The sequence below is a fragment of the Lissotriton vulgaris genome, chromosome 5 (genome assembly GCF_964263255.1).
Source record: "Lissotriton vulgaris chromosome 5, aLisVul1.2, whole genome shotgun sequence".
Taxonomy (NCBI): Eukaryota; Metazoa; Chordata; class Amphibia; order Caudata; family Salamandridae; genus Lissotriton; species Lissotriton vulgaris.
Window position 1 is genome coordinate 1,167,947,029 of NC_141693.1, and position 20,259 is coordinate 1,167,967,287.

The 20,259-nt window shown below is 41.8% G+C and overlaps 1 protein-coding gene across 1 annotated transcript in view; it reads right to left on the reverse strand.

Annotated features, from left to right (window-relative positions):
* The window catches only part of SFXN4 (sideroflexin 4), a 138,745-nt gene that overhangs the window by 101,436 nt on the left and 17,050 nt on the right, over positions 1-20,259 (reverse strand). The window contains exons 2-5 of the mRNA XM_086922928.1: positions 16,851-16,916; positions 11,329-11,397; positions 10,694-10,720; positions 1,310-1,364 (exon numbers count right to left, since the gene is read on the reverse strand). Of these exons, the coding sequence (XP_086779054.1) occupies positions 1,310-1,364; positions 10,694-10,720; positions 11,329-11,397; positions 16,851-16,916 (217 nt within the window). The remainder of the gene's footprint in view (positions 1-1,309; positions 1,365-10,693; positions 10,721-11,328; positions 11,398-16,850; positions 16,917-20,259) is intronic.

Here is a 20,259-nt window from a genome sequence, read left to right on the forward strand (position 1 = left end):
TCAAGAAGGAAAGAACAATGGCCCAATCCTTTTCAGGCAACGCAGTGAGAATCTGGAACTCGTTTCCGCCTGAGCTCCGGACCACCGCCTCCTCCCAGGCCTTCAAAAGGGACCTCAAAGTTCTCCTCCTCCAGAGACACCTACAAAAGTAATTCACGTCCTCTTGCTATTCGGAGGAAGACTTCCCACTACTGATATTTACTACTTTCCATGACCATGGGAGTGCCTTCCCAGTGTTTTCCTGTGGTGGGAGTGTCTGCCTTTTTGCAGTATTCTCCATGTACTTGTGTTCGGTGCCATTTTGTAACATGCACACAACACTTTGCCCTTGTAACACACGGTTGCTACCTCTCACATGTTTTTACCTTTGATACTTGCACGAGTGCCACCTTGCCTACGTAACGCCTGTTCTTGTGCCTAGCACTTATTGCAGTATCATACCTCAAATTATACTCTGTTTTCTCTTTTAACTGCACACTTGTCACTTTTCCTCCTGTGCACTTTTGACTACCTCATGTATTTTTTGTTGTTCACAATTTTTACTACCTCAAGTATTTTGTTTGCTCACAATTGTCACTATTACCTTTACTACCTCATGTATTTTTGGTTGCTCACAATTTTCACTACCTCAAGTATTTTGTTTGCTCACAATTGTCACTATTACCTTTACTACCTCATGTATTTTTGGTTGCTCACAATTTTTACTACCTCAAGTATTTTGTTTGCTCACAATTGTCACTATTACCTTTACTACCTCATGTATTTATGGTTGCTCACAATTTTGACTACCTCAAGTATTTTGTTTGCTCACAATTGTCACTATTACCTTTACTACCTCATGTATTTATGGTTGCTCACAATTTTTACTACCTCATGTTTTTGTTTGCTCACAATTGTCACTATTACCTTTACTACCTCATGTATTTTCGGTTGCTCACAATTTTTACTACCTCATGTTTTTGTTTGCTCACAATTGTCACTATTACCTTATGTAAGTAACGTATGTTTTAGTAATCTGCTCTTCTGTAATGTTTCTCATTATGCTTCATTTCTGTTCCTAATGTGAAGCGCTCTGACGCCTTCGGGTAAAGTCCGCGCTATATAAAAATGCATAAATAAATAAATAAATAAATAAATAAATAAATTGGACAGAACCTCCCGCAGGACAGGCGCCCTTGACTAGCAACCATCACTGCCTCAGCCCTGCTGACATTCTTAAGAAAAGGGAAGGCATTCGCCCGATTTCCTAACGGCTATTCTGCCTCAATATGAGAGGTAAAAATAGAGCTGCAGGAAGACTATACCTCACCTGGAGGCCGGAATATTGGAAGGATGACGGCTCCTGTATCAGGATGCAATGATGCCTAGAACAAACAGAAACACAAAGGGATTTTTCATTGTAATCATCATTATGGCGAGTTTTGTCAAATGCAATTCACATGTTCAATTGCCATCCCAATATGACCGCACAAAGTTCTAAAATAAAACATTTGCGGCTCCAGCATGTGGTCCAGGTGTCCCCAGGATCCCCTAAACATGGAGAGGCATGAGAGATTCATGAAGTGGAGAACTCCATATGCCATTTTTTGGCTGTTTTGTGCACACTGTCCATGTGCCCTCTTTAAATGAAATGATAATAGAGAATGACTTGTGCTGCAGGGTAGCTGACTGGGTAGGGAAACCATGATAGGTAGTTTCCTATCTAACAACTATCTAGTGCTCAGTTAGTAATTTGACCTTGGATTTCAGTTTCCCACTTGTATCTTGCAGCTCTGCTGTTTGTTTGTATTCCTCTGCCCTTCTGATGTAGGATTACCTCTGATATGTGGTTGTCAAGAGCGGTTGTGTAGAAACAACTATTTATGTGACTGGGCTGTGTAGTCAAAGTTTACTCAATTTGACATGCTGTAAAATGCCTTTCAGAGGCAGATGCCTACACGTCTTCTTTAAGGAACCTGAAATCCATCACAAGTGGCAAGGTAGTGGAGGTGATGGAGCAAGGATTCGCACGTAAAGCGACTTGCTCGCACTCATGAACCTCATTAAAATTATAATCATATTAATCCAACTGTCCGTCTTGTATTTAGCATTTTCCCCAACACACGGGTGTTCCCCAGAGGCTTGCTTATGTGTCCTTTTCATCCTCACAAAGTTTGCACTAAAGAAATGGCCGCTTCGCTGAAATTCAGTCTGCGCATGCGTCGGTCATACCCATGTGATGTGACGCACTCGCATTCTGGAGGGAATCTGTGCTCATGCGCACTGTTGCAAACATGGCCGCTTGTCTCTCACCACGCTCTACGCTTGCTACTGCTGCTTCAGCTTATCTGTCCTTTCGCACTAAACTGTAATATTAATAGATATTATAAAGTAAGGGATGTATTAATTCTATCACGGTATACAGTGTGATCATTTTTATGTATGATTGTAATTTGTTCTCGCTTACTTTTCATGTACCGCGTCTCTGGGGCTGGGAAAATCGGGAGCGGAGCCATATTTGAAGCTCTGCTGGGCATCATCATGTGACCGGGGAGAAACTCTACTGCGCAGAAGCTGAAACAAGCCAGCTGGCTCCTGAAGCCTGATGCGCCTGAGAACTCCTCGCAAGGGACTAGAACTTACCTTGAGCAAGAAACATTATTGCTACATTTCATATTCTTGTATTGTATTCTGTGTTCCTAGGCTTGGGAACGTGAATCCAAGGGGCGGGTAGGAAAATTTTAATACTGATGGTGAGAAAGTTGAATTCTAGGAGGTGGTAATGACCGCATCGCCTCTCCTGACCAATCATAATGTGGGAAACTGTCACTTGCAACATTAGTGGGTGGTCTGAGGGACCCCAAAACAGTATAACTGACCCGGTATTCTATAGAAAATTTGTCCGACTTGTCCGAGTAGCAGACCTGTCACTGACCCTACGAACTCTATAGGTGCTCAATCTAGAGTGCTGCGGAGCACTCTGCCCAGATTTTCCACAATCTCTTAGGGGTGGAAATAGTCTTAAGTGCTGGCGAAGCACTTTGCTGGGGGAATTCGAAAACCCAATCGGGGTTACTGGCGGATTACTTGCAGAGAGGGGTAACGCAGGCGTTGCTTCCGAAGCTGTGGGTATTGGTCGTACCTTGGTGAGCCCAGTCCTGTCCCAAAATCCTGAGGGGTATCCTGTCCTGACTGCCCGTGAGCTGTACCTGCTCGCATTCTGCCATTCCTGTCTGAGGGTCCTTGTCCCCGTCCTTCCAAACTGACCCGTGGCCAGGGTTAGTCCTCATTCCAAATTAGGTAATTATTACCTTGTGGGTTGCGTCTTTCTCTTCTTTCTCTCCTTTTCTTAATAAAGCACTCTTGCCAGTTATATTGCTTTATCACTTGTTATGCGAATTAAAGCAATTGTTTATTAGAATTGTTCCACTTTTTCCCCTCCTGTAGGAGTTTATCAAACTGTCATATTTTATTAGTATGTTCCTGTCTTTCCCTTCCCTTTAGCCTGGTTGCAGTGAATCTAATAAGTATATCTTGAGTAGCCTAGCTTAAAATTATTCTTTATGATTCTATTCATGTCCCTCGCCCTAGTCTAAACTGGTGTTGAATAGCGTGCTCCTTAAATGCTCAAATCCCATAGTGCTTCCTCAGTCTTAGATGGTTCTTGCTTTAATTCATAGTTATATTTTGATCGTGATCCTAATGCTTGATGTTTTATTTTGTATTCTGCTCATTCTGACATATTCACTTTGAAATCCATAGATAAAACTTTTAACCCCATCAGGTGTCTGTGGTTATTTTGCAGATTACAATGTGGAAACTGTTTGTTAGTTTATAAAGTATTTTCTTTCCTAGGAAACCTGTCTCCGTCCACTGCTAGCTCCTGGTCCGTTGGGAGTAATGTGCCTGTGGTAAGTCAGGTACATGAATAGTAAGTGGTGTAAGAGTCACCCCCCAAATTACTCATAGTGGCGTGCAAGAAATCACCCGGTTCACTGCAAAACTTAGTCTTGGTCACTCGCGTCGGGGCCCAGTGCGCGAAGTGAAAATTGGTAAATTTGTGACCCGGGTGACCTGCGCGCTCTATCAGAGGGTGTACCTTTTGCGAAAGACAGAAAAAAATCAGTCTGAGAGATACTACCCCCTTCACAATCCTTGTAAGAGTCATGAGGACAGTGACCCTAGGCCAGGACAAAACTGGAGTAAAATGGTAAGTAAGTTCTGTTTACTGTATTATTGTTTTAAGTTATATTTTTATATAGACCGTCATGCAACATTTCTCCTTCTGTTCATTTATTGGTCCTCGATTTGCCAATCTCAATGAACTTTTAGACATTAGTGGCGAGTGTTAACAAGTTGTGCTACCTTGTTGACTACTGCTGACAAATGAGTATCTTAAATTGCTTTGTGTTTTTATCCTTTGCCCAGCTTTCAAAAGCCTAACTGTTCACCTTGGATGCCCTGCCTTCTTCGCATCTCCACAGTTGATGGAGGAAACTGGTAAAAGAAGGGGCACACGTGTTAGTTATTTATATTCAAGTATTCTTAATGGGTTAAGGGTTGCATATTCTATATAAATACCGATCCATAATTAAACTTGCTATTCCGGGGTCCCATGTTTTTCTGCATATATTGTTGTTTACTTAGTATAGCATTCTCCTCTGGTTGCTTTAAATCCTTGTGAAGACAGACTTGGGTGCTTATTGGGTTGTCTGATGAGTGTTTGTGGGGATCGTGGGTGCTTGTTGGGTTCTCTGGGCCTTTGTGGGGATCCCTGTGGGGCAGAATACATACTCTTCACCCACAGAAGGGTTTCCTCCCTCTGATGCTCTATCCGTGCAGGTCAGAGCGTATTTGGGTCTTAACTCCCTTCACCATGTGACGTCTTGCTTTGACTTTTGATTGACTGGACACAGGATTTTCTTTTCTTTCAACAGCCGGTGTGCAAGAGACTACAAATAAAGTTTCATAACTGCTTTTGGTTCGGCGCTCAGACAGGGGCTGAGCCTGTGCATGTTCTCCACCCAGGCTGTGCATTACAGCCAGTTGGAGAACATGCAAAGTGCGAATTACTGTTTAGTCAGCCCAAGACGGCTGGCCGAACAGTCATGTGTACTTAAAGTGCACAAATTTAGCCATGGACATATTTGTGATGTATGATGTACTTCATGCATCGGCCTGTGCACAAACCGAGTCATGGGAATAAATGTCATGTATGATGTACACCATGCATCGGCCTGTGCACAAACCGAGCCGTGGGAACATTTGTCATGCATGATGTACATCATGCATCAACCTGTGCACAAACCGAGCCGTGGGAACATTTGTCTTGCATGATGTACATCATGCATCAACCTGTGCACAAACAGAGGTGTGGGGTTATTTGTCATGCATGATGTACATCATGCATGAGCCGTGCACAAACCAAACCATGGACATTTTTGGCATGTATAATGTATATCATGCATCAGTCTGTGCACAAACCAAGCCATGGGAATGTTTGCCATGTATGATGCACTTCACGCATCAGCCTGTGTGAGTGTGTAAGTATGTGTATCCATGTGTGAGTGAGTGTCTGAGAGGCTGGATGGGTGTGTGCGTAGCTGTATGGGTGTATACATGGGTGTGTGAGTAGCTGTGTAGGTTAATGAATGACTATGTGAGTGGCTTTATTAGTGAGTGAGTGGGTGTGTCAGTGGCTGGGTGAGTGAGTGGCTCTATGAGTGGATGAATGGGTGAGGGAGTGGATATGCGAGTGCTTGTATCGATGTGTGAATGGGAATGTAAGTTTGAGAGTGAGTGTGTAAGTGCCTTTATGGGTGAGTGAGTGGCTGTGTTGAGAAGCTGTGTGGGTGAGTGCGTGGGTGTGTGATTGGCTGTATATATGAATAGGTTGGTGTGTGAGTAGCTGCATGGGTGAGTGAGTGGCTGTATGGGTGATGGCTGGTTGTATGAGTAGCTGTATTGGTTAGTGAGCGGTGGTGTGAGTGGCTGTATGAGTGGTTGAGTGAGTACTTGTTTCAGTCTGTGAATGGGTATGTGAGTAGTTGTGTGAGTGGGTGTATAATCTCAAGATCAAGTGAATCCTCATAATATACCTTTTTTTATAACAAGTGACCACCTAGGTAACCTAGGCTTTATATTGTCCCTTTATTTAGCGATATGTGATAGTGTTATGATGTACCTTTACTATGCTGCCTTTACATGATGTGATATATTCGTGCTTTGAACTGCCTTCAATATATGTATAAAGAACTTTATGCACTGTAAAGCGCTCTGATATCCGCAAGGATCTTGTTCGCGCTCTATAAAACTTTCAAAATAAAAATAAATAAATAAATGGTGTATATTAGTTGGGAATTAGAATAATCACATTGCACATTATGATAACCAGTTCTGTAACACTCTTATCAGCAACTCCCCAAAAAAACAAGCACTGGTAATGCCAATAGGTCTGGCTTTAAAGGAATGCTGTATACTGTTCCTATGAGGAACAGGGTCAAGACTGATTTACATAAGGCTGGCTCCAAACTGGGGTGCCATAGTCAGATCTCTTGACTGGGGGTGAGGAGTTGAAAAGTTTTAGCCCTCCGTCCATCATCTTGTTGTGTTTGCTATGTTCGCCCTTGGTGGCCAAGGGTTTGCGCAGTCTAGGATCCCTTTTGCCCTGTGCCACTGAGTTAAATCCAGCCTGGCTGCTTGATTCCGGTTCAGGGAAGACCTGGCTTAGCATGAGGAACAGGGTCAAGACTGATTTGCAGATAGCTGGGTCCAAACTGGGGTGGCTTGGTGAGCAAAAGAACAATGGATTAAACCCAGATCTTTGTGACTGGGCTGGATTTTTGCATTATTCAGCATTCCGTCCATCATTTATTTATTCCTTTAAGTCTCTAAAAGGGGCATTTTCAGACCTGCAATTTAAAAACCAACTTTTAAACATTTTTAAATTGTGAGTCCAGAGACACCAAACTCCAATTTTCTATCAACTCCAATTTTCTATCAGCTCCCAACTTGTAAGATGTTACAAAGATGTTACAAGGGAACACCAATACTAGCCTATGGCAGAGATAGGTCTTGCTGTAGTTAGAACCGAGTTTACCAGTGTTTCACTACCAGGACATGTAAAACACAACGATACATGTCTTATCTTTTAAATACACTGCACCATGACCTTGGGGCTACCTTGGGCATTCCTTAGGGGTGCCTTACATACACACAGCAGTGGCAGGCATAACATGTTTGCAGGGCCTCTCATGTGGGTAGCACAATCAGAGCTTCGGGCCCACTAGTAGCATTTTACTGGGGCACACCATGTGCACTGTACTAGGGGCTTATTAGTTAATCAAATAGGCTATTCATGGAGAAACCATGGTGCCATACCCTTGACAAATCTCCTGTAGTACCCGGTGAGTCCTAGAAAGGCAGTTTAAAACTGCACACACAGACACTGCAGTGGCAGGCCTGAGACATGTTTGCAGGGCTACTCTAGTGGATGGCACAATCAGTGCTACAGGCCCATTAGTAGCATTTGACTTACAGGCCAGGGACACACCTAGACCAGGAACTTACTAGGAAATCAAATAGGCAAATCATAGAGAAAGCAAATACAATTACATTTTAGAGAGCGCGCACTTTCACTTTAGCACTGATCAGCAGTGGTAAAGTGCCCAGAGTCCAATAGCCAGCTAAAACAAAATCCAGCACACAGTCAAAAACAGGAGGTCAGAGGCAAAAGACAGGGGAAACCACTCCAAAAGATGCCAGGAGGTCTATCATCTGCTTAGGGATGCTGTTGGCCCACAGGATTCCCATACGTTTCATCCCAATAGAATTAGACATCTGCAATCAAATAACGGACTCACCGTGAAACATAGGACGCTACTTCATCTTTGAGTCCATTGCTACCTGGATGAAGACACCTGTAACATCCTGAAACCTGATTGTCTCAAACCAATGGTAGAGGATAGTTACGGTGTCCAACATCTCAGATGTGGCACCATGTTGATAACCTTTATGTACAGTTCGAGGAGAGACTCTAAAAGGATCTTGATGGGTCACGTACGTAAAGCCAGGATAAGTTATGAGATGCTTCCATTTCCTTTTCAAGGATCTTGTCGGGTCCTGTAGACATGTTCCTTTTGAGAGGCCTGGGAGCTTTATTCCTTCCTTGCCATTTCAATAGTGACATCTTGGTAGAGCACAGAAATAGGGTCCTTGTACATATGTGTCTCATACTTTGTGACATGAACTTTAGGGAAGTAGCTTCAAATAAATAAGGCCTACTCATCAGTGTTTCATCTTTGGACACAACCCAGTTTTAAACACAGGTCTGTATTAGGGGTGTTTTTGACAGTGAATGGAGAAATTGGGTTTGCTCTCATGACCGGTATTAACAGAGACATTCAAGGTATGGCGGAGGTCTAGGTGTCTCGGACTGGCAGTTCCCAAGGACAGTCCCAAAATTCTACACACTTCTTTGTTAGTCCTGCCTGTAAATGCTCCTCTTTTTTCCATTGTGTAGGAACATAGGTTTCACAGCTTTCTCAAGGAGCAGAAAGAAGCACAAACTCTGGGTATTGATAGACATTTACGGTTAACATATAGATATTTCCTCCACCCAGTTTAAACTTATTTTTGTTTTCAATTGTTCAAACGGAAGTGGAGGATATATTCTCTAAAAGAGACATTGAGCAAGCTACTGCTCCAAGGCGGGGTTCATTGTCACATGTTTATGGTGAAGAATAAACAGAAGGGCAGAAGACCAGAGCATTAGCCGGAGCCAGGTCAAAATATTGATGGGAACCAGCACTGTAATGGAGGAAATTTATCTCTTTGCAATATTTTGGATTCCAATCTGTTCAGAAGATAAAAGCTTCCTAAAGTGAATTTGGAAGGGTGTAAAATGATTACAACGGGGTAAGGGGGTAAGCTGATAAGCGAGTGTCACATTCCAATGGTCCTCTTAGAAAGGAGCGTATTGCCTTAAAGTTATGTCTCCCCACGATGGAGAATAAAATACTCTAAAGGAGATTGAATGACCAGGCAAATTAATATATTGAATGTTATAATTTACGTGCACTGACTATCTCTCCTCAGGTTTTCAATTTTGCCATAAAACGGTTATCTGTGGTGACCAAACAATCATTTGACTTTCTCAAGGCTCTTAGAATACTTGCCTGGTCAATTCCAGTGGTGGAGCTAGATTTCAGTTAATGCTTAATTGGCGTATTGCAGACCAAACAGATTTAGTGAAGTTAGACTTTATTTATTTAGCACTTGTCAGTTATTTGATGTTATGAAATTTTTTGCTATTCGCTAAGAATTTTAATTTTTTGTAGTGTCTTGTGGTTTGAGGCCATATCTGAGCAGAGGCCCCAAACAACATTTGTTTGCTTTTTACTTGCTTGAAAATCTGAGGAGTTTATGTTTGGTTAATAAGGCCATACGGAATGATCTTCATCGCTCTGCTCAACATTCTACCAACAAACCAGGAAGAAAACAAACAAGAAGACAAAATCTTCAGATGCTTCGAAGACTAGCCCACTGACAATCGAATGCTTAAACTCATCTCTTACCTGCATGTCCAACACCAACACCCTTACAAAAAAGTTAACAACGTTTGGGAAAAAACCAAGTTAGCATCCATGTTCCAATAAAACATGTAAGTGCATGCAAAAGCCTTCAACCCCTTGGCACTCTCATGACCTTGATGACAATAAAAGTTCTTTGATGCTTTTCGGTCTTTTGGCTAGGTTCATGTAATAGAAATACCACACACATACATACATACATACTATGAGGGCAATACATTCTTCATTTGGTATTCTGGTTTTTCACTAGCCATTTAGGGCCTGATGAAGGTAAATTCAATTTAGCGAGTCCTTAATAGCGATTTTTACCGAATAGCTATTAAGGACTCGCTAAATTGAATGTAGGTAGGAATCGCTAAAATATTAGCGATTCCTTAAAATTCCTTAATAACGAATCGCAAATTGAGATTCGTTAAGAAGGAATACCTACCCATTCATTTCTATGGGCTAGGAGGCCCATAGGAATGAATCGGTATTAAAGAATCGCAAATAGCAGGAGCTATTTCAAGGGTGCCAGGGTGTCAAAATGACACCCTGTTGCACCCCTGAAATATGCATGTGTGCACATGTGGCGCACATGCATGCCCTAAGGGCATGAATGTGTGCCACATGGCACTTTAAAAAAAGCAAAAAAGTGCTTTTTTACAGGAAATCGCTAATTACCACCAACTTAAAGTTGGTGGTAATTAGCGATTCCTTAAGCCTAAAGTGCACTTTCTTTTGTGCTACCTACATTGCATTTAAGGAATCGCAATTAGCGATTCCTTAAATGCAAGAGCAAAATAAGGAGTCACAAATTTTGCAATTCCTTATTTTGCTAGTAGGTTTAAACTCACCTACATTGCTCCCAGCCAAATACCGGTCGGTAACGTAGCTACCACTCGGTATTTAGACACCTGTATCTGGCCCTTAATGAGGTAGAAGTAAGCAAATAAAGAGACATGCACATAACAAAAGTCTTCTCAAATTTAATATGCTCTACATTTTCTAGCCACATCAGGTAGACAGATACTAATAATAACAATACCAGCTCAGTTACCTACCAGCTGTTACTAAATGTTTGGTGCTTAGAATAAAATGCATTGCTTTACTCACACTGCCTTGAGAATCTTTTAAAAACTCACCAATCCGAGGCGCCACGCTTTCTTCATCTAAAATGATAAATTAACCATGTGAAGAAATGTAGGACGATCACAAGGAAAATAAATGATGTTGAAATAGCTGGTTATACTACTTATAATTATAGAAAATTGACTTTTTAACAAACCACACCTCCTACTAAATTGCCACTTGGTGTTTAAATCCAAAGTATTATTATTCTCAGTCAGTGGTACTTGTTTTTACTGACTTCAGAAGAACAAAAAGGCACAATGAGCCACATAAGGCTTCAGACATGTGATGTGCAAGCTCGCCTTTAATTTCGGCAGCAGGTGCTTAACGCACTTAGCTATCATGCCTGCTAAGGCATATCACTTACCACCTGGATATGGCTATTCAACCCCCTCTTGAAGGGAATGGGTGGATGTAAAATATTGCTACTTTCTCAGCTTCCTCACTTATAGGACCAACAATAAATGTTTGGTGAGGAAGGGAAAAGGCTCAGGTGTAAAACTAGGGAAATTAAACATGAGACTGAGCAGTCAATGTAAGCAACGAGAAGGCAGGGACTAAGCCACCACCGTCATAATATCAGCCTCCGCAGCTTGTACCCCACCGCCCTACACCAGCCCATCATGTAAGCAACATGTAATGTACTTGCCTTGGTGTCTCTCGCAGGGTCAGGAGTGCTGTCTTCATGTAAAAGCAGCTGGGCATTTTTAATCTCTTCCTAAAAACAAAACTGAACAATGTTAGTTTTGTACATTTTAATACCATGGAGCACTTCTATCCCTAAAGACATGGAATGTATTTGCTCAGAACAAGGTTTATAAAGTGCTGTATGACTGGAGGTGCTCTTCTGCATGTCTGTGTATGTGTTTTATGCTCTGATGGGTCTTGCGATACAACACTATCCAAGCAGTAGGCACATTTGCATCATGGCAGAGTCACCACTGTGCAGCACTGGATTCCCTCACCGCTATCTCTCTCTGTCATGTGACATAGATTGGTCTGTGGGCTGCCATAACCATAATCCGGTACATGAATAAACTTGTCTCCAACTTCAGAGGGTGCATGTATGTTCAAGAACATCGATTATTACCACGTATAAACATTCGTTGTGCCTCCATTCTAGTCGTGGATGTAAAAAATACTTTGTGTGTGTGTCACTGTGGAGGAATAATCACACATATACAGGTAAGCGGAGTACCATACTAAGTTTACTTGCATATACACCTGTTGCAAAGAGTAAAGCAATAATCCTTAGGAATGCCAGATAACATTCAAATTCCCTAGAGAAACACCATCACATTGTGTGTCTTGCTCACAAAACTCTGTAGTTCATACACAGTCATGAGCGCAAAGTCCATTTTCTCCATCAGGGGCCAGGGCACCTCCTTTCTCCCGAGTGGAGAATGACCAGGATGTCCCACATCAACTCTGGTGAGATAGCACAATAAATGGTGAGGCAGCAAGATGTATGTGCAAGCTGGCATGAGGTCAGTCATCCTTCACTAGTTGCTTTGGGACCCCAACAAACGTGATATCCCTTTAATTTCAGGTAGCAAAGCACAAGGATGCCACAATGCCTGTGGGTCAAAGTCTTTGAGCAGGTCCCACCTACCGAGGGGTGAACTAGGATGGGAGGGGGGATCCTGACCTCACTGACCTTGGTTGGTATCCATACAGTGGTGACTTGCAACCTGTCACTCCGCTTTTTGCTTATGCAAGAAATCGGTGGGTACATCGTCTGTGCCTCACTAGGACAAGTTTCTGACATACATAACTTTGGAGAATCTGCCCATGTGTGGCTCGACCAGGCAAACTGTTTAATTCTTCAATGCACTAAGAAGACATTTCTTCCTTAAAGAGGGGATTCTGCTATCTTGGGGAAGACAGCGGATCCCAAAAGGGCGATGGCTGTCCGCTGCCATGCCCGTCTTGCTGTGCCAAACAATTGTCTCTGGAAAAAAATCTGCACTTAACATACATGCATTTTCTTGCAAAGCTTACCAATCAGAATGCAGCAGACTTTGTTATACTGGTATACAGTCCATGCACAGCCACATACCTGGTCCTTTCTTCCATGAAAGATAAAATATTAGGCTTCATCCAGGGAATCGCAACTCATTGTTCATCCTAAACTCCACAAAATGTGACACCTCCTTGCAACACCCTTCTACTTTTGCCTGAGAAATGATCTATTGGTGAAATAAGTGTATACCAGGAGCAGGGCCTTACATTATTGGTTCCTGGGGGGTAAATGTTAAAGCTTGTTCTTATATCCACTTGTCCCTCATGGATAGTCATTTCACTCTCCATGTTGTGGTATCACTTTTTGCTTGGTTTCACATTCACAGCAACACTAGACACCGAGACAAATTCCAACTGTAAATTTTCATGTATCTCCCCCTCACAACATAACATGCCAATATAATCACTGGGATTGTTAAAATATTGCACATGCTGAGCTCTTCTAAAACACTGCATTTTCGAAGCCTTGAAGAAGTCCTGTTGGTTGAAACACGTGTCAGATGTTTATAAAATCCCACTGTCTACATCATGATGTTTTGGAACAATAAATGTAGACACTACATTGAATCAACAAATGACTACTCAACCTTTGTTCTTATGAAGGAATCCATTGACTCACAAGTGTGTGCTTTGGTGCCATTTCTGAAGTTTATCTCCCACTGTTCACACAGTACGGAAAAGTAGCACCCTAGATGGCTGGGTGTTGTCACCACTTGAGCACCACAATTGAACTACCTATTTCTTTCCGGATCATCAGCTTGAGTAAATGATACAATAACACACTGATTCTTAATTTTTTAAACAATTGGACACGGATTGGTGAACAGACAATTGGCATAGCCGCTCTTTTGTGTATTAGTAAGTACTAAAGCAAACTTCTTATTCCAAATAACGCACGGACAAACACAGTTGTAAGCAGTCAGAAAGCAAAGTTTATTTGCTTTAGCTCGAGCAAAAACAGCCAACGACCAACTGCACTGTTCCACTGGGGGGTTACAATCAACAGCTTTTTATATATTTCAGGCCACGTAGGAGAACATTACAATGACGATAGTTGGCAAACAATAAATCATTGTGGTCAGACAATGATCAGGAGATGTACCCACAGTGCACCGAAACTGCATGCAAGCACCCAGCGTTATAATTCCTAAGCTAAAAACATCCTGCGCCTGTTGTTTGCATGTCAACAGCATGTATGCAGTCTCATTGTCTCCATACGCAGAAAGCAAAAGAGCAATGTAATGACATGAACTACAAAATGACGTACAACTAAAAAATGGATGAATCTGTTGTTCACAAAATAGATCTACTTCCACATAAAAAGACCTAACATTTTTTAGTAACTGATAACCAGCAGCGGGGGAAAATTCTACACAATTTAGCAAATGCTTACAATCAATACCCTAATTAATATTCTCTAATGGTGCCCTTACTCTGATTTGGGGCCCCTTGTTGTTGTTAACAGAACCTCACTCTGGCAAATCACCTCTAGGCATATGAGATGGGCAGCGTACAGTCCACGTTGGCAAATAATTGAATGTAGCAGGCAAATCACATTAATGTGCATATGAACCTATAACAAATACTGCTTAAGTTTAAAAACATCAACATTTAATTAAGATGTGAATGGAAGAATTGAAGTTTCCAAAATGCCTAGATCCAAAAAAAAAACACAACATTCATATAAACAACTGATCGCTTTTATAAATACTGCATGTTGGACCAACATAATAAGCAATTCAGTTTGTGTAAAACAATGCTAGGCTCAAGTGAATACTGTTTTCAGTTTGGTGGTCATCAGGTTTCCATGTAGGCTTGTCATGGAAATAGTATTGGGGTTCATTTTAATACTTTTCTGGACTTCAGCTTTTGTTGCATTCACGACAAAACGTTTCATTTCGGAAAACATGAGAGCTAGGTAATCAGTTCTCATGAAAATGTGAAAATAATGTTGCTGTAGCTCTCAATGTTGTTGTGAATGCATTTGAAATTAAAATAAACTTTACTTTCATCTGAGAGGCTTTCAATGTGAAAGGATTTACATGCCTGGTAGTCAACTGGTAAAACTCCAATACAATGTGCTCTAGTTTCGACATCTAGAAACTCTTAGGCGATGATAATAAACATTTAGGGGCACATGCATCAAGGTAGGCAATTGCGATTCCTTAATTGCGATTATTAAGGAATTGCAATTATGGAATCACAATTGCCTATGCATGTAAGTTTCGCTAAAATATTAGCGATTCCTACATATTCCTAAATTTCGAATAGCAAATTACTATTAAGGAATAGCTTCCCATTCGGAATGAATGGGAATTGCATGCGCAATTTGAGAGTACCAAATAGGTACTCACAAATTGCGCATGCAATTTCAAGAGTGCAAGGGGGCCAAATGGCCACCCTGATGCACACCCGAAATTGGCATTTACTTTGAAAAATGCACTTTTGTGCACTTTTCAAAGTTTTTGCAAATTACCATCAACTTAGCGTTTCCTAAATGCGAAGTCGCATTTAGGAAAAGCTTGTTGCATCCCAAATAGGGAAAGGCAATTTGAGATTCCCTAAATGCATTCGCAATTTAGGGAATCCCAAATTTTGTGATCACCTATTTTGCGAATTTGGGTTGATGCATCCCAAATGCCAAAATACCGGGGCAAAGGGGCTGATTGTGTGAATCAGCCTGTTTGCAACCAGTCATTTGGTTTATGCAAGTGCCCCTTACTTCCCAAAACAAACAGGAATGGGAAAATCAGCGTGAATGCTCTCTTACAAAAAAAGGAATTGGTGTGTGGGTGTGTGTGTCTTGAACTTCTGCTCCTGTGGTGTACCCAATAGAACCCTGAATGGTTTCAGCATGATCTGCACTGGGTTCTCTCTGTTCTCACTTGGCACTGGTAATCATCTCACTGCACTCAACGTTCAACCTACTATTGTGGACTCAGCGAAATCTTTAGGCATAACCCTCGACTGCAATCTCAATATGCATCATCACATCAGCAATGCAACGAAGGGAGCTAATTTCCAAATCAACACTTTGCGTAAATTGAAACCTTTCCTTCCTCCAAATGACTTCAGAACTGCAGTCCAAGCCCTAGTCATCCCCTCGAGTGGATTATGGAAGTGTTGCCCTCTGTGATCTCCCCATATCGACAACCGCATCATTAAAAGCCTCTATTAATGCTGCAGCCAGACTTATCACGGGCTCAAAAAAAACGCTCACACATTTCTCCTGACCTAAAAGCTTTGAACTGGCTGCCCTACGAAGCTAGAATACACCTGAAAATCGCCTGCATGACCCACAAGGCTATACACCACAACTCCCCCACCTACCTCGCTCAGAAACTGACAATCTCGGGTGGCTCAAGAGCGACAAAAAGCGAAGACAATCTTCTTTTGGAACCTCAGAGATTTCACAAGAAAAAAACTTATAAACGCTGCTTCTCAGGGATGGCGCCCAGGATATGGAATGACCTCCCCCCAGAAATCAGACTTATCTCATCCACGGCATCCTTCAAAAAAGAAGTAAAAGCTCTCCTCTTAGCTAAATTTACCTGAACTTTGACTATTGTAATCTCGGAACTCAGTACTCTTCCTCCTATGCACCGTTGCTACCTTACCTTGTTTTCTTTTGTAACCAATTGCACATCTTTGCTCAAAATGTTTTGTTTAATCATTACTCCTTTGCCTTTTTATCCCATTCTGTTTGTAAAGCCCTCTGATATCCGTAAGGATCTTGTTTGCGCTCTATAAACTTTCAAAATAAAATCAAATAAATAGAAGAATGCAATTCTAGTATGCCTCTTCCATGTTTGTGAGGAACCTGTTCTGTGTGAACGCTTGCAGTGCTGCCTTCTGAGCTCTTCTTCAGTATGCAACTAAGCGTGTCCTGCTGCTGCCCACAATGTACCAGAAGCTCCAATGTGCCAGATGGGGACCCTGAAGTGATGCTGCCTAAGCTGTTTCTGTTCTATATAAAGGAAGTTAGTAACGCTGCAGCCAGTTCTGTGTGCCCTGACAGGTAGAGCGTTTTTTTTAAGGTCATGTAGATTTTGTAAGTCAACACTAACCTGTACGAGGAAAGTTGTGAAAACATCACAGCCCCATATAAAGCACTTTTTTTTCTTTAAAAAAACAAACTTCTGTACTTACCTCTGTTGACAAAAGTAATATTGGGTCCAAAATATCTAACCACTGAAGAAACCTCTTGACAAAAGACTGAAAGAAGAAAGACAAAATAGGTCACCTAAAAGAATCTACAAACATTAACAAAGAGACAGCACAAGGCATACTTGGCACTGCTTAGGGCATGGAAAGGATGTTTTAGCACCCTTGTGCCTGTGACATAATATCCGCACAAGACCCCAACAAGACCCCACCATTTTACTCTCAACATTAGCACGTAAGGCAGAGTTAGAAGAATAACAATTTTTGTGGTTTACAATACAGTACACAGTACATAAGCAAGCACATAGTGTATGTTGCAGAATAAAATTAAAGGTTACAAGCAAATGATCAGTAAAAGGCTTATTGCAAGAAAAATAAACAAAGGTATTTTCAACAGAATGCACCCTGCCTTTGATACGTAGGTTTGGTAAATGTTAGATGTAAGCACCCAAGTAAATTCACATTACTCAGATTTTGAAAACTGCAACCTACCAGGGGCACCGAAGAGGCACTTTGCAATGCACGGTTCTCTAAGCCCAGTGTGAACCATAATAATATCACTGGTAAACAAGCATTTGCAATGCAATAGGTCTCGCATTTGTGAGAGTCTGAGCTATTGGCATTGTAAATGACAATGACTTTAATTATGTGTTGGTTTTCAAAACAGATTAATAATAGGCATTGCCATTTACAATTCCAACAGCTTAAACTTTTGCAAATGCCCACTCACTCATACAGCTACTCAACACAGCCACTCACCCATAAAAGCAATCACACACTTACTCACACAACCAATTACATACTCATTCTCACATCCATACAAGCACTCACACATCCGCTCACTCACGTAGACAGCCATTCACACACTTACTCTCCAATCAGCCACTCCCCCTACTCACTTACCCAAACACCCACTCACTCGCCCATACGACCACTTGCACACGGAGTCACTTACTCATACAGCTATTGAGACACCCACTTACTCACCCGTACAGTGACTACACACCCACTTACCTACCAATAAAACCACTCACCCATACAACCACTGACACACCCACTCACTCACCAATACTGCCACTCACACAGCATCTCACTCACCCACACAGCCACTCACACACCCACATATACACCCATACCGCCATTTACACACCCAAACACACAAGGATACATACAGTTAGAGAGCTAATCACTTAATATATGTTAAAAGTAGCATCACTGAGTAGTACTGCTTTTAGTAACTAATTTAACTTTTGTAGTTGGTTAGTATATATGTTTAACACCCATAAACGCTCAAAAACATTTACACTCGCTTGATGAGGTCATCAGTGATAATACCAGCGATGTCAGTGAGCCTGTCATGAGTGATGTAATATGTGCGGTCATAAGCTGTGCATTGCAGGGGTGTAAGTTATAGTTAGCTCAGGTAACTATAACTGCTGAATTTCACTGGTTTTATACCAGTGAACTCTGAGCTTAACTATAAAACTCTAACTTTTGTTTTTTTCAGTGAATATGTGGGTATATATATATATATATATATATATATATATATATATATATATATATATATATATATATATATATATTACCTACTGGCAGTCGCCAGAAGGTAGTTATAGTTAGGATTGGCTACCATAGGAAATTCGAACATTCTATTGGGAATAACTTTGGCACTGATTGAGGGATCTGCCTGTAATTTTCCTTAAAATGGTCTCGCTGCGCTCCGCTCCTTCCCTGAAAGTTTCGGGGGGATTCGTGAAGTGGGGGCTGAGAAAAAAGGGGGGTCCCAAAATGTGGTTTCTCCATGTTAATTTCCATAGGACGGTCTGACAAGTCTACAGCCCGAACCGCTGAACGGAATTACGCCAAACTTGGCAAAATTGTAGGGACTGGTACGCAGATGTGCCTTTGCTATGTTTGGTGAAAATTGCTCCAGTGGTTTTTATGAAAATTAACTTAAAAAACACATATATATCTATAGGCGCTCTCCGAGCGTTCACAGGTGCGCGTACCGGGGACCGCACCCGGCGCGCTACGGGAGTGCGCAAGCGGAAAGCTGATTGGCTGTCGGGTGTCTGTCAACATTCTAAACAGTCTGGAGAGTCCGCCATCTTGTGTCTCGGGAGAATCGAGACACAAGAGGTGAAAAAAGAAAGGGGGATATAATTAAAAGGGGGCAGAGTAGACACCCCCTGACCCCCTAGGTTTTCTGAGGGAGGCCTACTTCACTTCCTTTCTCCTCTCGTCCCTTTCTGTGCTTTCTTACTCATTTTCCTCTCCTTTATCAATGCACTCCACTTCACTTACTCTTTTTCATTTTTTTAAGAACATAGATCTTTGATGAGAATTGGAGGTAATTCTGAAAAGAACTTTTTTTTTTCTTCTTTTTTCTTTTTTTAGAACAAAAACAGGGAATGGAAACTGCTCAACAGGAGCAAAAAAAACAAACAAATTTAGGGCTGGGAACGGCAGCAATGGTTCTCCAATGCTCGAACCATGAGCAGTACAAAAGGGGGTGGTGATGGACGGAGCATCTGAATCAATCAAACACACCCAGTCAAAAGATCTGGGTTTAATCCATCACCGTTCTTTAGCCCACTCTGCCACCCCAGTTCAGACATGGCTATATGCAAATCAGTCTGACCCTATGCCTCATGGGAACAGTCCAGCCCGAACTGCCAAGAACCATGAGCAGAACACTTTGTTCCCCATAGCAAAGTAGCTGATCACAGTCTCTGCATTTAAGAACGCCTTTGTTAAAAGCAGGCTGAATGTTTGGAATCAGCTCTTGTGATCGCCCCCTCAATGAAGTAGTTGCTCCTCCAGTTGAAGTAGAGGCCCCATCACTGGGAACCTCTCGTGCCAGAGCCCTGACACTTTCCCAGGCAAAATTCTGGGGGTGCCTCCTCTCCACATGGCGAATCATTGTGGAGTTTCCAAAAGAATATTTCTTAGTAGGGTCACCCCGTGACAGGACAGTGTAACAAATCCTGCACTCCACTTTTGGAGCATTTACTTTCTTCTGGTCATCAGGAATTGAAAAAAACTTCCAAATAAAGTGTTCTTTTACTTTCGGCTGAGGAACCTCTTCATCAAGGAATTCATTGGAGTCATCTTCACTGCTGGATGGTCTGGCAGCCATGATAACCCAAGATTTTATTCCAACAAAGATCCGACAGCAAAAAGTCACGTCTTGCAGTCACAAAAGTGAAAGAAGAAGTGAAGGAAATGGGTGGGGATTTCATTCTTTGTAAAAAAAACTGTTAGCAACCAATGAAAAGAGTTATTTTAAGGTCACATTGATGGAGCAGATTTCATCTGCAGTCAGGCATTGTTTTATTTTTTGTGCTTCAGACAAACTGCATTTAAATTGCCATACACCTTTTGGTGCAAG